Source organism: Myxocyprinus asiaticus, chromosome 33, assembly GCF_019703515.2.
Source record: "Myxocyprinus asiaticus isolate MX2 ecotype Aquarium Trade chromosome 33, UBuf_Myxa_2, whole genome shotgun sequence".
Classification (NCBI taxonomy): Eukaryota; Metazoa; Chordata; class Actinopteri; order Cypriniformes; family Catostomidae; genus Myxocyprinus; species Myxocyprinus asiaticus.
The window spans coordinates 23,352,248-23,373,662 of NC_059376.1; the positions used below are offsets into that span (position 1 = coordinate 23,352,248).

Here is a 21,415-nt window from a genome sequence, read left to right on the forward strand (position 1 = left end):
CAGCAAAATCGGTTGTCATAATGAACAAGCTAATCAAACAGTTTTTTCAACATCACAATATTTTTATGTTACAAACTTTAAAACTATCGCTAAATAAAAGTATAAAGCCGTTACCGTCGGAGCACACTGTTTAGATGCAGCACTGCGGCCATGTTTTCTGACGTCAAAGAATATACAAATTAGTCAGTCCACTCAAGCCTTCTCCCATTCTGTCTGTCACAACCACTTCCAGGACTGGGAGAGTGGAAAGGCTAGGGTTTTAGAATCTTCTATGCTCCTCCTTTTGCATGCTTCTATGACAATACAAACATATATTCTGATTGGATGATGGCACCACAGTCCCAAGCCCTTCACTAAGTATCCTTAGCTGTGACATCAAAGGCAGCATACCGGGGAAATTTCATGCTTTTTCCACTGAACAAAATCTACTGTAATATAATAATTTTTGAATTATATTATTGATTGATATTTATTTTTTGCCATTAAGAAAACACAACAAATTATGAATGGCCGTTAATGGAGAAAGGTGCTTTTGGCCCCCATATTGGTGTAGTTAGTTACATCATAATCCATAAACCATCGTATTCATGCTAAACCTTGACCCTTTGGGATGGAGGAGAGGGTGAGAGAAATGGGAGGGAGAGAGAGGGTTATTTCTGTTAAAATGATTACTAGAGAAAAGTTTAAAAGGAGAGGCTGAGGAGCCTACTCTGGGAGATGATTAATGGTAGGGACTTAATTGAAGCAGGTAGGAACAAGTGGGCACCAGCAAGATGCCATATCTGTTGCACTGTCAGAGTGACACAGATTAAAAGTAAACACAAGAGTCCATGGGTCATCACTGTCACCAAAATGCACAGGTACTCTCTACTGCAATGCCTCACAGGAAACCAGTACAACTGCCAGGCTTCTCAGAGAAACTGCATTGCCAAATATCATCTTTCAAAGAGAGTACTTTTGTCCCCAGTCCAGACAAACATGTTGCTTTCTTATATGGACCCCCCACACAAATATCCATCCCCTGTTTTAAAAAAAAAAAATAATGATTCTAGTACAAGTTCACCAAAAATAAATAAATAAATAAATATAAATAAAAAAATCTGTCAAAATGTACTCACCCTCAGGTTGTTTCAAACCCGTTTGACTTTATTTTTTCTGTGGAACACAAAAGGCTATGTTAGGCAGAATGTTTTCCTTGCAAACATTTGTTGCATTATGTTTTTGCTAAATATTTTTTTCCCCCTCATTTTGTTTATGCTTTTTATTTATTTTTTTTTAAAGCAAAAATGTTGTATACAGACACTTACAATTGAAGGAGGACCAATTCACAAACCATAAAAATGCACGCGGTTTTAAAAGTATAGCCACAAGATTTAAACATAATACGTGTTAACATGTAAAGCTTAATCGACAGCAAGTAAAGCTTAATCAACAGAATTTGTGGCATAATATTTTTTACCACTAAAACTAAATTTTGACTTGTCCCTCTTCTTTAAAAAATAAAAACAAAAATCTGGGTTACAGGTATGGAAGTCAATGGGGCCAATCCATAAATGTTAATATTTGGAGAGAAAAAAAGTATTGCCACAAGACGTAAACAATATGTGTGATAACATGAATGCAGTGTGATAAAATCACTTACTAACCTTGTCTGTGTAAAGTTATTTCCAATGTTTCAACTTTGTTGTCATGACAACATCACACCAGTAATTCCAGTAACTTTAGCACAGTGCAGATTAAAATGGCTATGCGGATACCATAAGGAGGTGATGTAACTTACCTTGTTGACAACTACTGATTGATTAGTGTGCCATTATATTAAACCATCAGAAGAACATAAACTTGTCAACTTTCTATTGTCTGCATACGTTTACGTTATCTGATAATGTAAAACAGCCAGAAACAGTCAAAATAAAAGCTTTCTGATGAGTATTTACCTGGCAACAGGTGTGTGGTGCCGCTCACAGGAACTACAAATAATAAAGAGAATCCACTTTGAAAAGTTGTCCCACCACAAAAAATACATATTTAGACAAATGTACAGGTCAAATAATACAAGTTTTAATGGAGGAATTTACACTTCAAAAAAACATGTCATATTGTCTGATATTAAAAAAAAAAAAAAAAAAAAAAAAAACAGGGGACGACTGAAAATATATATATATATTTCTTTTTTATTTTTATTTTTTTTGTGATCAACATCGTGTAATAAATGCTGTCGTCTGAGCTTAACATTTATTAAACATTTAATTTCAAACCTATGCCACTGGTGCCTTCTTTTGCTGCCTCAACAGCTTCAACTCTTTTGAGAAGGCTTTCCACTAGATGTTGGAACATGGCTATGGTTGAAGGGATTTACTTTCATTCAGACACAAGAGCATGCAGGCACTGATGTTGGGCGATGGGGCTTGGCTCGTTGTCAGTGTTTTATTTTATCCAAAAGATGTTAATTGGGGTTCAGGTTTGGGCTTTGTGCTAGCCAATCAAGTTGTTTCACACCTGACTCAGTAAAACATGTCTTTAAAGGAATATTCCGGGTTCAATACAAGTAAAGCTTAATCAACAGCATTTGTGGCATAATATTTTTTACAGCTAAAACTAATTTCGTCTTGTCCATCTTCTTTAAAAAAAAAAAAAAAAAGCAAAAATCTGGGTTACAGTGAGGAACTTACAATGGAAGTCAATAGGGCCAATCCGTAAATTTTAACATTTTGGGAAAAAAGTATTGCCACAAGACGTAAACAATACGTGTTAACATGATTTTAGTGTGACAAAATCACATACTAACCTCTTCTGTGTAAAGTTATATCCAATATCACCACTTTGTTGCCATGACGATGTAATGCTGTGAACCCTAAAACCCTAGAACGACTGTAAAAGTGACAATTTAAACAACATTACAGCTCAAACAAAACCACTTCTATCCCCTGTCCAGATGTAACCAGTCCTGCCTGACCCTCTCCGAGCAGGATTCGAACCAGCGTCAGCCGGCATGGGAGGCGTGCGTGCTAACGAGGAGGCTAAAGGCTACAGCAGGGCTCTTCAACTTCTTTCTTGCGGGGGCCAGATTATCCACATGAAAACTTGGCAGGGGCCAACATGTTTTCAGCATTCATCTCAGCTAGCACTTTGACTGCAAGTAACATGCTACTTAAAAACACCTTTAATACTGTGCATTTATTCATATTAAAATAGTCACAGGGTATACTGTATATTGAATTATACATTTTTAAGGTCTGGCCATAAATTCCTTTATAAGATCTGACTGAAAATAATGACTTATACTCTTAACTAACAAATAATTTTTGATCAGCTTTACTTGGAAAAAAACAAAAAACATTATAATAATTTTAACATTTTAGGGCTATTGTTTACAAATTATGAAAACTGAGGAAAAACATTTAGATCTCCTAAAGCCCTCTCACAATATAAACCCACATATGAAAACAATGGTCATATAGAAATGTTATGTTTACTTAATGCATTTAAATTCAATTTTATTTAAAAAAAAAAAAAAAAAGATAAAATGTCTTCCATTTTCTCTATAAAGTATCATCCTATTCAGTGAGGAAAAAATAGTCCTGCAAATATTGTGAATTTGCACACAATAGCCAGTGCAGGAGCCAGATTTTTGTGCAGATAATCACTGGCAAAAGAATAACAAACTGAGTTGATGCTGTTCGTGGTTGAGAGGATTAACTCACAGCTGTATAGAACCAAATATAATCAGGATATATGCAGGTTCAGTTTCACATTCTCACTTTTTTATGAGCTCTACAGACCCTGAGCAGATGAAACATGCTAGTCTGACACTTCAAGAATAGTGAAAAACGCAAACTATTCAGCACATTTTCTTTGAACGTTGTTGCCTAAGATGTGCATATGTGCTGACAATATTTCTGCGGTGATAATTTTTTACATCTGTAGATTTGACTGCACTCCACATAACTAAGCAGTTTATATAAATACATTTGATTGAAAACGATGCGATCAAATTCTCACCTAAATGGTGCAATCCATGTTAAGCAAAGCAATGTAACTAAACTATTGCCAGAAAAGCTTAAACATGCGCTCCGTTCTGGACAACTGATGATGGCTGAATGTTGTTGCATGCACCACTGAGCGCTGTTAAACTCACCGCTGATTACTGAGGCTCGCTCTTACGGATGCTGAGCTTTGCACAGAGAGCGCTCTGGTATTTCAGATGGCTAGGCAATTTGATCAAAAATCAGTCGAAGGGCCAGACAAAGATGATTGGTGGGCCAGGTTTGGCCTGTGGGCCTCCAGTTGACTAGCCCTGGGCTATAGCCTCTAACGTCAGTCGCTAGTGCGCCTCTTGAGGCCAGGGGAGTGAGATTTACACATTGCACAGCTATCACGTACCAGCTGACTCCCGTTACACTGACAAATATACTACTTTCATAGCAGTCAGATATTATGAGTAGTTTTGGTAGGAGCTGTTGAAGATAAAATAGGTCAAACACCTGCATCAAAGACGTGGGACCTTGAGAACAGCGGAAGGTATTAGCCTGGATTGACGTGGAATGGGGAGACCTGATACTGAGCTAAACCTGCTGAGGCATTTATCGACCTAAATCTATAGCAGCAACAACAAACTGCCCTGAGGTCTGCAATTTTGGGTAATATGTAATGCAGCTTTGCAGGTGTTAGGGAGGTTTCAGACTCATTGCTGTGGTGTTGCTGCAAGCAATGGTTTGTGAGTCCTGAATGTGAGCAAAACTGTGAAAGACGTAGGCTATTCACAGCTGAAAAGATGCTCTCTGATGGAAGATGCAAATGAATGTGGCTCCATGGGAGGGAAAACAATAACAACTCATGAATGTATCCCAACATGCACCTCTTCACATAAGTCATAGTTTCATAGTTTTTAAAAACACTGTTCAGTATTGTCTAGTAGTGCTGATATGAAAATGCTTCAGTATGTCAGTCAGACAAGGCCTATAGACCGCAAAATTGATTAACATTAAGAAAAATTAATGGCAGCAAGTGTGAAAAACTGCCACGGCACTTTGGGGAGGGGAGAGAGGAGAGAGTGAAAGACAGATAGAGAGAATGAGAGTCATCTGAATCTCTCACTCGCTATGAGAAGCCTGCTGATAATCGCTGAGAGCAAATGAGCCCAGAGTTCCTGCTGTCCTCCCATGACGAAACATGTTCAGAAAATCAGAACATCAGTTCTGATTATTCCTCATATCGCTGGGTGATTTCCAATCTAAGACGCATGCTATCAAAGCGAGCCGATATTATATACCATTCCTTCACGAGCATAACTGAATTCCTGTTATAGAGGAAGAAGCTGACGGTTAAAAAGAATCTTCCATCACACTCTTTATCTCATCCGGGAAAGGAATAATAATCATATTTATTTGCTATTACTGGCACCCTCCATTTGTTTAGCTGGTGCAGAGAGCTCTTTGAATATGAAGTGGGGAGATAAGGATTGTAGACCAGTGGAGGTGTGTTAAACCTTGTTTCATCCAGAGTAGATACTCAACACTGGTGCTGTTTGACCAACAAGCCAGACTTTTTCACCATGATGTGTCATAGCAGATGATGCCAATAATGACTGAGAAGCTGCTTGCCAAGCATGGCAACGTATAAAGATACAACACTCCCTTTACCACCAGGAGCTGTGTGGGCTGTTCTATGTCGTCTCCTACTGCTTTGTTTCATTCCTTAGTTGTCGGAGAGAAAGCATCACCATGTGGGGAAAGTAAGCTGGTGAGTCTGTCTCTTCTTGGTTCCAAGAATGGCTCAGTATGTCAGTGTGTCTGGGCAGGGTGAGTGCAGAGGGCATTGCTTTGGGCACCATAGGGAGACAGGCATCCCAGTGGGGTGCAGTGAGCTGCAGGCAGAATTGTTGGCCCACTAAGACCTTCCTTGAGTTTGGGGAGCATCAACTCAGTGTGTGTTTACTCTCAATGGCAAGCCATGAGCCCAAAGTGTTTTGAACAAAACATTTTGTGTAATTAAGAGTAGCAAGTTTTAATATGGGTTAATGGGCACATTTGCAAATATGGATGTTATTATTTTCCTTACACATTCTTTCAATGTATTCCCAAGATACATTTCTACCTTACCGGGTAGAAAAACAAAACAAAAAACAAAACTTAAACCTGCCTAAGATGGTTTGCTGGTCTCCCAGCTTGGTGTGTTGGCAGGTTTTTGGGAACTTTTCAGGCTGGAAGACCAGCTGGCTAAACAGATAGGCTGGCTTGGCAATGCTGAGACTAGCCTGAACCAGCATAGTCCGGTTCAGCAGAGATGACTAAGAAATGTACAGTTAGCTCATTATTATATTGCGTTCAGTCTACCAAAGGGCTTGGATGTGGCAAGACCAAGATTTCCGAAACAGACTTTGTTCAAACCTATGTAGTTGTATGTAGCCTATCAGTGACTTCTGCCTCTGTATTTCCACGTTAACTCATATAAAATCACAAATTAAGTATTTCTGTTGTTGTTGTTGTGATTTATGTGGCACTCCACACAAATGAATTAAGTAATGTCTCCAGTCTGAAGTTTTCTATTACAGGATATCTATTTCTTTGTTTATTCCAAGACAAGTACTATATTAATACAAATGACTACTATATCACGTTTTCTGTGTGACAATGGTGAATTATCAGTATTCAATATGCGTGTACACATACATATTATACATGCTATTTCTTACTGAAGGCGGCGCTGATGTTTCAAAGATTGACTTGATTTTCATTTGACATAGCTATTTGATGTAGAAGCAATGTGAAAGTAAACTATAGCAAGTGTAACACATGAACAGTATCATATAGCTATTGTCACTTCTGTGTACTACTGAAATTATGTAAGTTTTGCATCTATTTAGACTCAAAAAGTGCCTACGAAAATACATGTGTAGCTCATGTGTTATACTGTATGTAGCTCAGTATGTGTTTGACAGCCAGTTGCATCTCATGAAATTTCACCGTGGAGGAAATTATTTCTGTTCTATATTTGTTGCATCATCTCTTTGATATTTGAAAAATAGAACATAAAAATATATCAGAATATATGCTATTCTATTATTGTTTAATTGTCTTGAAAATGCTTTGAAAATTTGACACCATCTGGTCATTTTGTAAATCCATTTATGATAGATATACATGCCGGGTCGCTAGGTATGTAATAATGTTTGGCGAAACACCCGTGCATTTAAGGATTAATGCATAGATAATTATCAAGTGTTTTTATCTGAAATGCAGGTATACATCCATGTAAGCTATGCAGAAATGTGCCCTGTCAGTACATGCTGTACAGTACATGGCATCTCCTTCAAAGATGTAAATGTATATTAAAACTCTTCATCTGGTGAATATATACAGTAGGACATAAATACAAAAATGTCGTCCATTTTTGTAAAAAACATTTGTCCAAAAACATTACTATTTATGGACCAATGCATGACACATGAAAACTATCAGCAGATTAATAATTTATCAGCTTTTTCCACCACCTTAGTTATCGTATCGGCAAAATCCAGTATCGGTCGACCTATATCTTCAATGGCATGCAACGTAAAAAGGCCTATAATGGTCCAAGATCAAATCAGCTTTTTACAGTTCGTGTTTTCTGCAGTTTTTTAGAGAGATTCATTTTTTATGTTTGTCAACACAATGTTGAACACCAGATCTAAAAAATAGTCCAGTCCCAAAGAGACCAACTCTATCCCCCAGAGCTATGTTTTCATTCACATCAAAAATTAAATGTGGTGCTGCTCTGAATAAGGTCTATGACCACTAAAAATGACAACTTCAAGAAACAGTATGAAAAAGAGGCACTCAAAAAACAAACAAAAACCCCGTAGAAAATCACTTCTGACAACAGTGGACGCACACATTTTTTGAAAAGATTACTGAGATTTTCATGCAGGTGTCATACATAACCACATCAATTTCATGAAAACACAGATGAGCAGTGACAGAAAAACACACCCCCACACCGAGACAACAAACACTTGTCATTCCCCGATGTGTACGGTACTGGCTTCCCTCCCTGCAGAGCACTGCAATTACTTTTGCCCAGAAGTTGAAGGTCTCTCTCTGGCCTCCTTTTAGCTGGAAAAAACTTATGGATGAATAAGAGGAACGATATATGCTGTGCAACCTGGATAGTTGAAGTGGACTGTGAAGCTTGAACAAGAAATCAGTGAAAGAGCGTGATTTAGACAGGGGCTTTTGAGCCATATAGTCTGATGCAATACACTACAGGCAACACAATAAGCAATTTCCAGAGAACGTTTTGAGAAGGAAGATGTTTATTTTTCCTCTTCACCAAGAAGCAAAGGCAGGGCAGCATGCTGCCTAGTTTCCAGAGATGTAAAGTATACCCTGTACATTAAAAATTGTCAAACGTCAAGGAACAGGCATCCTAATTTGGCAAAGCTGGCACTTGAAAAAGACAGCTTGAAAAAAAAAAAACAACAACAAAAAAAAAAACAAACAAATCAAAACTAACAATTAACAACAAAAACAAGGGCTTACATGTTTCTCTTTACAGGTAATTTCTTTTTCTTTAAATAATATCTCTTTATTGAGAGTGAATATATTAAATTCAGTGAAAATACCAACAGTGAGAGAAAAGATACAGTTAAAGGTTCTTTAAAATCGTATTATTGTTTAAATCTCTTAAATGTACCATTTGTATGTAAACAAGAATTTCAACATTTCAAAGTGATGTACAGTAAGAGACGATTTTGACATCACCAGTATCGGTAATGAAGACAATTTTATATGTTGATACAAAGAGCCCAGACAAATCAAATAAGAGTCTCAGGTGATAGTCATTTCACAATATCACATAATAAATACCTATTAAACAATTAAATGTGACAGTACATACAGTCATGTTTATGATCGAGTCACTTATTGACATTTGTAGAGATGTCATGAGTTCTGTACTTGCACGTACCCATGATCTCCCATATTCAAGTCCATTTAAACATACATCCTTCAAGTATCATGGCTCAAATGCACAGCAATCAATAATAACAATTCTTCCAGCTCGTAAAAAAACACATTTAAAGGAACAGTTCTGTCATCATTTGCTTGTCCTCATATTGTCCCAAACAAGCATGAGTGTATGTCTCTCTTCCACTCTTTCCACATGAAAGTGAACGGTGACTTAGACTATCGGTCCCTAACATTCTGCCTTGCACCTTCTTTTGTGTTTCACGTAAAAAAAAAAAAGTCATACAAGTTTGGAATGACATGAGGCTGAGTAAATGATGGCTGTGAGCTGACCCTTTAACATTCAACAGTCACAGACTGGCACCCATACAGAATTTAAACAGTATTGCTGACAACAGTGATCAAGGGTTGAACTGTCTCAAAGACTGAACAGCAGTGTCTGCCCTAATGAGGTCATTCTGAAATAACGCAAGACAAACACGTTCCCGTTAGGTATCGATAACAGAGCATGTAAGGGTGAGACCGTGCTAAAGCCTTTCTTTCCCTGGGCCTGATCACAGAGAGCTGGAAGTAGGTCTGAGAGGGAGACGTATAGAGAGAGAGATTGAAAGTGATGGTGCTCCCAACAGATTGCTGAAACTGGAGCAGTGGACCTAGGGGAGTAGACCTGCTGGATGGGACTGTGTTTCTTCAGGGTTTCCTTCTCCTCCATGTGTCCTTGCTCGAGCTCCTGATCCGCAAAGTCGGGTCAACACTGTCCCAATGTTACACCAATGTTGTCCCAACACTGCGGAAATGAGGCCATTCCTCCTTTCAACCACCTCTCCTCGGAGTGCATTTGATCTCCATAAGAGGTTGGTAGTTTTACATTTATTAAAGTTATCAACATTTTTAATAAAATTTTACTTGCCTTATATTTTTAAATTAAAATTAAAGCCTCACCTATTTAAAAGTGTGCTTTTTAAAAAGTAAATCTAATAATGTGGTTTACTTCACTGCAGGGAGTTTTTCATTTCTTTCTTTAAATCTAGCTGCCTTTAAAGTGATAGTTCACCCAAAAATAAAAATCCTGTCATGATTTACTCACCCTCATGTTGTTCCCAATTACTAGATTTTATTATTCTTCCACGGAAAAGAATTTAGAAGAATGTTGATGCTGCTTTTTTTTGTTTTTGTTTCATCTAATGGAAGTTAATGGTGACTAAGCCTCAGTCAACATTTTTGCAAAATGGTTCCTTTCAAGTATTGCGGCAGTTCCAAAGTGAAATGTCCTCATGGCAATAAAAGAGAATTCAAATTTCTCCCAAACAGATGAGGTTATGGTTTATGCCTGATCAAGTTTCAAATGAGCAAAACCTCCTCCCTACCTTAGACCTTAAACCTAATCGATAGTGTCATAAAAAGAAAATAAGAGATGAACAGCACAATTGTTGAAGCAACCACGTCATTTTTTGTTGCTTCTAAGACACTTCCGGCTCAAGTGTTGACTCTCGTGCTCTTCAGGACTCGTACCCCAGTCCTTTAGATGGCAAATGCAATGCTCTATCAGTTAAGCTCTCGCACAATTTGATCGCACTCGAACAAGCTTGTAAATGTAGTTGGTTATGTAATACATAAATGCATAATGTTAAAATGGATCTCCTTACAAGTCATGTGCTGTAGCAAAAGTGTTTTGATGTCGTAGGATAGCATTGTGTGAGGAAAAGTGTGAAAATTAAGTGTTTATGAATTTATTTATTTTACTTGTGATTTGTGTGAAAGTGAATAAATTAATTGTTGTTGTGGTGCCGCATTTCACCAGGAAAGTGCCACAATACGTACAATGAGCCATGTAACCATCATTTTACCAAATATCTCTTTTCGTGTTCCACGGAAGAAAAACATTGATACAGGTTTGGAACAACATCAGAGTTAATAATGACAGAATTTTCAATTTTGGGTGAACTATCCCTTTAAGATCTGTCTGTCTTGAACTAGTCAATACAGACAGATCTCCAGCAAAGACAGTTGTGTTTAAGACTTAAGGCTCTATCGCTGAATCCTTCCACAAGGGCTGTCAAATCCATTTTAGCTTACAATCAGTATATTTTTTTTTTCTAAGCTTCTATTTTTGTTTGCAGCAAAATGAAACAGAAAAATAAATAAAAAAAAAGCAGCATGCAATTAAAAGAGGCTAATGAGTGCTAAACTTCCTAAAAAGGGTCTGAGAACACATGGGCTATTCTCACTGGCAGCAAGAGTTTAAAGCACTCTCTCCAACCGAGGATTGATTTGGCAATATATGCATGGGTCTTCAGTGTCATGTTTGCTGGTGCAAAATAATGTGGTGGGGCTAGCTGTGTAACCTACTATTATAAAAATTACTACCATACTAATTAGACTTATTCTAACAATTGAGTCTAGAGAAAAATGTCTTGAAAACTTTGAAATGAAACTCACTGAGGGCTTTCAAACAATGAGACAAGGGAGGACAAATGTTGACATATTCGCTTTCACATACCTCAGAACTTCTTGGATACCTTGGAGGTCTTTTGAGTGAAACTGTCACATGAACAGACTATCTAAAGTCCTTATTAGAGCAGCATGTACTATTTCTTTGAAACAGACTTACAGTTTAAGTCAGAAGTTCACATACACCTTAGCCAAATACATTTAAACTCAGTTTTTCATAATTCCTGACATTTATAGAAAACATTCCCTGTCTTAGGTCAGTTAGGATCACTACTTTATTTTATGAATGGGAAAGGTAAGAATAATAGTAGAGAGAATTATTTATTTAATCTTTTATTTATTTTATCACATTCCCACTGGGTCAGAAATCTACATGCACTTTGTTAGTATTTGGTAGCATTGCCTTTCAATTGTTTAACTTGGGTCAAACATTTTGGGGTAGCCTTCCACAAGCTCACAATAAGTTGCCAGAATTTTGGCCCATTCCTCCAGACAGAACTGGTGTAACTGAGTCAGGTTTGTAGGCCTCCTGGCTCGCACATGCTTTTTCAGTTCTGCCCACAAATTTTCTATCAGATTGAGGTCAAGGCTTTGTGATGGCCACTCCAGTACCTTGACTTTGTTGTCCTTAAGCCATTTTGCCACAACTCTGGAGGTATGCTTGGGGTCATTGTCCATTTTCTACTGAGCTTTAACTTCCTGGCTGATGTCTTGAGATGTTGCTTAAATATATCTATTTTGTGAAGTGCACCAATCCCACCTGCAGCAAAGCACCCCCACAACATGATGCTGCCACCCCCATGCTTCATGGTTGGGATGGTGTTCTTTGGCTTTCAAGCCTCACCCTTTTTCCTCCAAACATAACGATGGTCATTATGGCCAAACAGTTACATTTTTGTTTCATTAGACCAGAGGACATTTCTCCAGAAATTAAGTTCTTTGTCCCCATGTGCACTTGCAAACTGTAGTCTGGCTTTTTTTAATGGCGGTTTTGGAACAGTGGCTTCTTCCTTGCTGAGCAGCCTTTCAGGTTATGTCGATATAGGACACGGTTTACTGTGGATATAGATACTTTTCTACCTGTTTCCTTCAGCATCTTCACAAGGTCCTTTGCTGTTGTTCTGGGATTGATTTGCAATTTTCGCATCAAACTATGTTCATCTCTAGGAGACATAATGCATCTCTTTCCTGAGCGTTATGATGGCTGCGTGGTCCCATGGTGTTTATACTTGCGTACTATTGTTTGTATGGATGAACGTGGTACCTTCAGGCATTTGGAAATTTTTCCCAAGGATGAACCAGACTTGTGGAGGTCCACAATTATTTTTCTGAGGTCTTGGCTGATTTCTTTTGATTTTCCCATGATGTCAAGCAAAGAGGCACCGAGTTTAAAGGTAGGCCTTAAAATACATCCACAAGTACACCTCCAATTCAGTACACCTCCTATCAGAAGCTAATTGGATAATTGCCTAAAGTCTTGACATAATTTTCTGGAATTGTCCAAGCTGCTTAAAGGCACACTTAGTGTATGCAAACTTCTGACCCACTGGAATTGTGATAATAGTCAATTAAACATGAAACAATCTGTCTGTAAACGATTGTTGGAAAAATTACTTGTGTCATGCACAAAGTAGATGTCCTAAACGACTTGCCAAAACTATTGTTTGCTAATATTAAATCTGTGGAGTGGTTAAAAAAAATAGTTTTAATGACTTCAACAGTAAGTAGTGCAGACAATGGATTGGTTTTGGTACACTTAATATAGATGACGGGTTTCAAAACTCTTCGAAAAGAAGTAGAGTCTTTGTGTGTGGTTAAAGTCTGGCTGAGATTTCAAGCAATAGTTAACCCAAAAATTTTGATTTTGTTATAATTTACTCACCCTCGTGTTGTTCCAAACCCATTTTACTTTCTTTCTTCTGCAGAACAAAAAAGGCAATGTTAGGCAGCATGTTAACCTCAGTGATTATTCACTTTCATTGCATATTTTTTCCATACAATTAAAGTGAATGGTGACTGAGATCGTCTGCTTAAGTTCTCCATGGAAGAATGTAAGTAATATGGGTTTGGAACAATATGAAATTGAGTAAATGAAAGAATTAAAATTTTTGGGTGAACGGTCCCTTTAAGAGGAAAAACAGTTGTTACTGTGCAGGGAAAATAACTGAGCACAAGTGGGTCTGAAGGTACTCCTGGTCACTGAGAAACTGCTCCAAGGTTAAGTTAATGTTGAGTTCATATGCATCTGAGAAATGTGTCACTGTTCAGTATCCATGTGTGTGTACAAGTGTGTTTCAAGTGGGTGTTCTCAGCCATCCTGCTGAGCGAGAGCCTGTAGTTCAGCTGTATGGAGTGAGTGCTGTAGAAAGACGTTCTTTCGGCTGTACATATGTAAAGACAGAGGCCCACGGGGCGGCTGGCCCAGGCGGCCAGTGAAGGATGACTGAAGTCTGGGAAGAGCCCCTCGCTCACTGCGGGGCCCCCTCTCACTGTCTGAGGACAGGCTCCGTGAAGGACTGTTCTTGCTGGGAAGGCTCGTACTACTGCCGGCCACTGCTCGAGGGATCTGAGATGGCCCCGGGTGCTCTGTCTTCCGAGGTCCAGGTATCTCAGATGTCAGCGGCCCACCTTCAGCGGCTCTTCGCAGTGGCTCTCGCAGCCTTCCCCCACCATGGCCGAAAGCCCACTCCTCACATACTGCTGGCCGCTCTGGTGCAGGTCGCGCTGGCCTTCGCTCCCTTATGAGGCTGCTGTTGCTGCTAGGAATGTTGCTGTTTTGGCCATTGGGACGACTTGGATGATTGGCCTGTTGAAACAAAAGATTGGAAAGTGAGGAAACTAAGAGCAAGTGGACCTTAGTCAGAGTAGTGCTGTATTGAATTTGAGATGGGAATAAAAACAAGGCTGTGTGAGGGATAGATGCACAGTCTGTTCAATGGGTTATATTGTTGTTTAACAATAATTGGTGGTGATCATTCACAGCTGATGAAACATAGAAAATGTATCTTTCCAAAAACCTTTCAGACTGCAAGTCTATCCCACACAGCTCGTTTTCATCTACATAAAAATCATTATGGCTACCCTGACTAAGGTCTAATAAGCCAAGGGTTTTTAAACTTTATAATGCCAAGGACCCCCAATTATGATCATCCTCTTGTGAGGGACACCATTCCTAAAATAGAAAGGCAGCCATATATGCATAAAGACCTATTTATACTATTAAAGAACAATGGTTAAGAGTGGTATTAGAAAGACAACATGTTGATTGCATAATTAAATAATTCACTTCTATATAGTTATTTTACAAAAGCCAGAAGAAGAAAAAAATATCTAGAAAATATTTACTTCATTTTAAGTTCTACCCACTATTAGAGCAATGTTAGCAAAAACCATGAAGAGATACATTTCAATTCAGTTTAAATTTTTTATAAAGTGCTTTATTACACAAGGGGACATTGGTGGTGAGGAAAAACTCCCTAGAGTGCAACTATATGCCGATTTATTTCTCACCGTTAAAAATCTATGGCTGACAACTGAATAAAATTATTCTGACCAGTCTTTAGAAAACTGCATAAAATAAAAATTATGCCAAATCTGGTCAATTTCTGCAGACTCCCTAGCACTCCCTTACGGCCCCTGGGGTTTCAAAGTCTCCAGTCTGAAAGCCCCTAAATTAAGCCACTTAATTCTTTGACATTTTGAAAAAGCTTGCTTGGCTTTTTAAAACCTTTTCTACTTGTTTCTAGACCAACTGGAATATTGCCTTTTTTGGGAAGAGGAGGCCAAAAGGCACACATTGTGGGGAGGTGGCACAAGAAACAAAGCCTGCGCCGAGGAGCTTGAGCCACCTGTTCATTTTGCACACAACACTGCCTCCTCCTTACATAACAGACTCTCTAATACTCACAATGTTAAATGAGTGCAGTACAAATATTGAACACAAAAAATAAATTAGCGGAAAACTAGAGACTGATTGTTTGATTCATAACTCAAACTGTAACTCAGACTGAGCTGGCAGCCATAAAGTAATACTCTGTTACTTGATGCTAATCAGCACTTCACAAAGTTAGGAAATTGGCTAATTAAATGTGATGTGGTTAATGTAAGAACTTCAGCTGTGATGTGAAATAAAATTTAAAATAGAGGCTGTAATTAAATTCTTACGTTATGGAACAGACTCCATGTGAGGCATGGAAAGACGTACATGCTAATGCAGGTGAAACGGCTCCGCATTAGTTGAGAAAGCATAATGGTCAACACGTGTGGCTTTGAAGCCAGTAATTTAATAGATCTAATAGCACTGAATTGCTTTCAGAGTTTTACGGCAGCAAGTCACCATTTACGTATACCATAAAAATGTATGTTAAGTGCCGTCACAAAATTGTCTGACTTCTCTTATATGTTTTTACTTCAAACATACAATAGCTCAATCCAAAATGAATTCATACCAAACATGTTGAAGATTAGCACACAAGCAGTCAATCTATTAACTGAAAAGCAGTTCATTTAGCATACTGAGGCATCTCCTCCACTGAAACAGAATAGCCTCTCGTTTCCAGGTCAAGACTGCGGTACACAGTTTTTAAGCTAACCTTGCATGCATCTCACGCTATCAAAAATAGAGAAAGTTGTGAGTCTTGTGGTGATGCTTTTGGGACTGGAGTTTGGATTTACAATGCCTATGTTCTTTTAAGTACACTCTTTCCAGCATTCAGCCTTTGGATGCATACACTTAAAGGCGTTAATGCATCAGATGGTGACGGAGAGAGAAGTTTGGTACCTGCTCTGGATTGAGGCCAGAAATGCACACATGCCTAGAGTCATCCAGTGGAAAAACAGCGACTGGAGTAAATCAGACAGATTTAACAATCGTAATGCATATGGGTCTTTATTAGCTTGTGAAAAAGCAGGTTCTGCGCTAATGGCATGCTTCTGTTAAAAGCCCCTGGCTGATTATATGCAGTAGGCTGGAAGTAGCAAGATGCAGCCTACTCATTTTTCACACTTCAGCACACCTATAAACACACGTACACACGCTCACACACATGCAACAAGCAACTGTTGCAAAGAGCCACGCTGTCTAAGCCGTAGGTAATGGACAGTAATCCCTTTGTATTATGTATAGTCCTAGACTGATGACTGAGCCCAGTCTACAGATCTCTTATGATGTATTACTTTCAAAAAAGTACTTTCAAGCAAGCACAGCCCATTTTCATACTCTCAGAAAAATAATATGTTTGGGGAGGGGAAACAATTCAACGGCACTTCTCGTCAGTGTCTTGACAGACAAGAAGTTTTTTTATTTTTTCCTGGGATCTTGTTAAATAAATAGACACTATGAATCTCTCTACTCACACAGGAGGTTTTCTCAAATAAACACCATGAAAGAGTGCCACAGCTTCCTCTTTGAATTTGTGTGGCAACACCATTTTTACCGTCGACTCTGCTGAGGACACAGAGTACGCTATTCAATTTATCTCTCAGACACAAGCCTACATTAAATAAGAAATACACCTACACTACCGGTCAAAAGTTTTGAAACCCTTGACCAAAATGTTTCTCATGATCTTAAAAACCTTTTAATCTGAAATTGTAAGCTTAAATGTTTGAAATTAATTTTGTAGACAGAAATATAATTGTGCCACCATATTAATTTATTTCATTATAAATCTAAAATGTAATAAAAAAAAAAAAAAGGTTTTTGAAATTGATGACTTGGACCAAATAATAAAGAAAAGCAGCCAATAAGTGCCCAACATAGATGGGAACTCCTTCATTACTGTTTAAAAAGCATCCCAGGGTGATACCTCTAGAAGTTGGCTGAGAAAATGTCAAGAGTACATGTCTGCAAATTCTAGGCAAAGGGTGACTACTTTGAAGATGCTCAAATATAACACAGTTTTGATTTATTTTGGATTTTTAGTCACAACATAATTCCCATAGTTCCATTTATGTTATTCCATAGTTTTACTGACTTTACTATTAATCTAAAATGTGAAAATATATATATATATAAGAATAAGTAAGTGTTTCAAAACTTTTAACCGGTAGTGTATGTAATATCTTTCGATCAGACAACAACAGAAAGAGGGTAAAAAATTAAATTTATTTTGGCATACAGTGAGCCAATATCTTTTGTCACTGTCTCCCAAATGCCAGGCTCCATAATCAGCCAATGAGGGGTAGAGAGGCATGTCGTCTGCACATACTTCCTGAAACTGCATCCCTCTGAGTCTTGGTTGAGATGATGAAGAGATGCTTAAGATCGAGAGAAAGAGAGGAGGAGAGGAAGACAGAGGATAAAGTGCCACATTTTGAGGGGTCTTAAAGACAAATGGCTGTCCTCCTCACCAGTGCTTATCAGAGTGATGATTAAAATACTGCCTCTACATGATTTTAATGGGCTCATGGTATACAACGGCTGCCCCTATGCTCAGTACCCTGTGCCATGATGTGTCAGTTTCAGTTATAATAATAATAAACCAGTAACTAATAAAAAGTAGCATCACTACTAAAAGGAATAATTCACTTAAAAATTATAATTCTCTCTTCATTTACTCAGCCTCATGCCATCTCATACTCATATGCCTTTCTTCTGCAGAACACAAACAAAGTCGTTAAAGGGGTCTTAAACTTTCAAAAAGGACATAAAAGCAGCATAAAAGTAATCCATACGACTTCAGTGGTTTAATCCGTCTTCTTGACACATGCACACTTGCATGTTCATGCGAGGACCTGACGAATGTGCAATACATGGAAGTTCAGAAGTAAAACATTTTGGTGAATTAGAATTGAATTTTTCTTAGTTTTTCACCCAAAGTTATCATATCGCTTCAGAAGAAATGGATTAAACCATGGATTACTATAACGCTGCCTTTATGCACTTTTCTGAGCCTGAAAGTTTAGGACCCCACTGACTTACACTGGGGTATGGACAAAAACACCTAAAAACCCTTCAAAAATGTTTGTTTGTGTTCCGCAGAAGAATGAAAGTCATACTAGCTTGAGACGGCATGAGGGTGAGTAAATGATGAAAGAAGGATGAACTACTTTTTGGGTGAACTATTCCTTTAACTACATTTTTTCAGTAGCTTGACAGTACTTAAACCCATTTTCAAAACAAAGTCACTTTTCTAGTAACAAGTATATTGTTGCTTTATTTTGCACATGCAGCTGTATAGCCCAGCTATCCATATCTCTCTCATATGAAGCACTGTTAAGTCAGATTTAATCTGATGAATCTACTTGTTTGGGCATTCGTTTAACTGATGAGTCCCTGTGCAACATAACATTTATCTAAGTGATATATAAAACAATATTATATTAATTAGAATAATGTTATGAAACAATATAATATTTAGTTAAATGCTGATGTTCATTACAATATTTTTGACGTTATGTAATTATGGGGTTTTTCAGTTATATTTGAGGTACAGTATTTAATGTAAATCAATTGTTTAATGATGTCAACTTTATTAAGATCATCATTGTTTTTGTGCTAGATAAATACAGCTCTGATTGAAAAAAAAATGCATACATACATCATCTGATAGTTATATATTAAGAAAGATAGTTCTTTCTTAAATAGCCCCCCAGTTTCCAAGTAGCTTCCCCAAAAATTGGTCATATGAGCCCAGCTCAACTGCAGGTGGATTAAAGGAAAGAAATGTCAGCTACAGAAAAGTCTGCACATTTATGTGTGCTGAAACCGTGATTGATGGAGGAAAGACTGATCGAAATTTGAGGGCTGAAAAAGAGGCTCCCAAAATACAAAGACAAAATGGATGGAAGCAAAAAGAAAAACTCAGACAGAGATAACGTAAAAAAGAGAAACACGAAAAGCTGAAAGACGCATGCGGGTTGGGGTGCTCTGTTCACTGAGTTTTTACGTGAAAGAAGCGAGCCTTGTTCCTAGATGATGAGGAATGATGGAGGCTGGATTTGATATGTGAAGTGAGTATACTTCAAAGGCTTTCCCCCCTATTGAGCCCCTCCAACAGCTGTCAGTTTTAGGGAAGATAAGATTCTTTACAGTCCTTGTGTTGTTCTCTCTGACAGCACAGGACCTGGATAAACAATAATGGAAAATATATATCAAAATGGGGGGGAATCCTAGCAAGAGAGAAAGAGATGAAGGATTGAAAGAAAAAAAACATTCATAAATTGAGTTTCTATCAGATAAGGTGGCAGATGTCTTCTGAAGCTTATGAGACTGTTGCAGCTGCACGAGTGTCATCGAAAAGCTTCAGCTGCCTATTTAATGATCGTCAGCTCCATGAAGGAACCACACATGTATGCATGTGTGTTACACTGAGTAGCTTAACGCAACAACATGTGTCGCACAACTTACTGCACACCATTAAGTGTCACAAGCTGACACACAAAGCAATGGAAGAAACCTGCTGGCTCCTTGCACTCCAGCTGATATCTACTCAACAACCCTCTCCAAGCAGAAAACAGCCAAAACAATGGCAGAGATTAGCAGTCCTCAAGTGCTGAAGACAAAAACACATCTCTGCACTCTGCTTTTCTGTGTTTGTGCTGTTTCAGACTTATGTATGTGAGCGGTGTGAAGTGGAAGCGGAGCTGTGTGGACTTGCCTGGACTGAGGGTTTTTTTTTTTTTTAATCTGAAGTGTTTAAAAATGGAATTGCAAATGGAAACAGCTTTCCCAAATACTTTCCCTGTCTTCTGTTGATTGAAAAAACAGATAGTCCCACCCCAAACTCATGCCATTGGTTGAGTCAATGTTACTTCATAAGGCAGTCAGGATGTTCAAACAAACTGAGCAATAATTTTATAGCACCACAGAAACACAGTGTTGCCCATTGGTGGCTATGAATGGCTTACTTATAGTTGCCTCTGCATTCAGGAGTAGTTTAACATCAAATAAGTTACACTTCACCTTTGAAGCCAGTGCGTCTGTATTTTTTCATGCTCCAGCATCAGTTTGGGCTTCTCTCACCAATGAGAGGGGAGCAGGAAATGGAAAACCCAGAGTGGAACTGGAGCGGACTTATGGCAGAATGCTTTGAGCGAGGAGGTGAAACTACTGTCGCTCCATTCCACTCACATACGTTCTTCTAGACTCTCCATGCAGAAAACTGCCAGAACAATGGCAGAAATTTGCAGTCCTTGAGCACTGTAGACAAAAATAACGCTCTTTGTATCCAAGCTGAGTATCCCTTAAGCAACCTGGCATGATGCATAATTTTCAGTCCATCTAGAGCGATGGCGGTGGTGTGGAGGTACAACATGATTCACGAAGCCAAAGGTCTAAAAGCCCTCTAGTTGTGTTGTTTAGTGCATCTCCTCTGCTGCCATCCATTTGCTCTGGTGTCACTCCGCAGAAATGTGAACTGTCATTCTCATGTGGCTGTTAATGCTGAGCCTGGCTCAGGGCTTGAGCAAAAATCGATGTGATGACCTGTACTGCAGAGCCCAATCCCAGACTTTAACGTCAGGTGTGAAAGTATATGAGGACACACATCCTCAAGCCAAATGAGTCTCCTGATATGAGACACGCAAGAAGTCGTCCTACCAGACTAACAGCGCAAAATCCATGTGAATGTCAACATCTGGGCCATAGTTTTTGCTGATTTTTTGTTTTTTGTTTTGTTTTTTTGTTCTGTATAACTTTACATATACAGTATGTATAATAAAACTTTTTTTTTTTAAATCATTTGTAAATTTACAGTACTGTTTCAAAGTCAGAGTACAAACAAATCAAATTTAAACATGAAAAAATTATTTATAGGTTTATAAACGTTTTAGGATTTTAAAAGATTTAAAACAAAGACATTTTATGATGTACAAGGAATAAGAAATATTTAAGATTCTGCACTTTTCTAGGTCACTAATCAAATAAGCAAATTTGTGACATTGACCTTGAACAAAAGATCAGATTTCCTTGCATCCATTGAAGCACACACGATATTCTTTAGAACATTCTCAAATCAAATCTACTTCTTTCTCAAAGTGGAAGGTTTTGCAAGTTTGCCAAAGCAGATACTGTGATT

At 38.2% G+C, this 21,415-nt stretch overlaps 1 protein-coding gene across 2 annotated transcripts in view; it reads right to left on the reverse strand.

Annotated features, from left to right (window-relative positions):
- Positions 1–8,290: 8,290 nt before the first annotated feature.
- LOC127424244 (serine-rich coiled-coil domain-containing protein 1-like) overlaps positions 8,291–21,415 on the reverse strand; it is a 121,876-nt gene continuing 108,751 nt past the window's right edge. Inside the window, exon 10 of one of the 2 annotated variants that reach the window (XM_051669249.1) lies at positions 8,291–14,202. In XM_051669249.1, coding sequence (XP_051525209.1) covers positions 13,705–14,202 — 498 coding nt within the window. In that variant the 3' untranslated portion in view covers positions 8,291–13,704. The remainder of the gene's footprint in view (positions 14,203–21,415) is intronic. The other variant, XM_051669250.1, reaches the window with a different exon arrangement.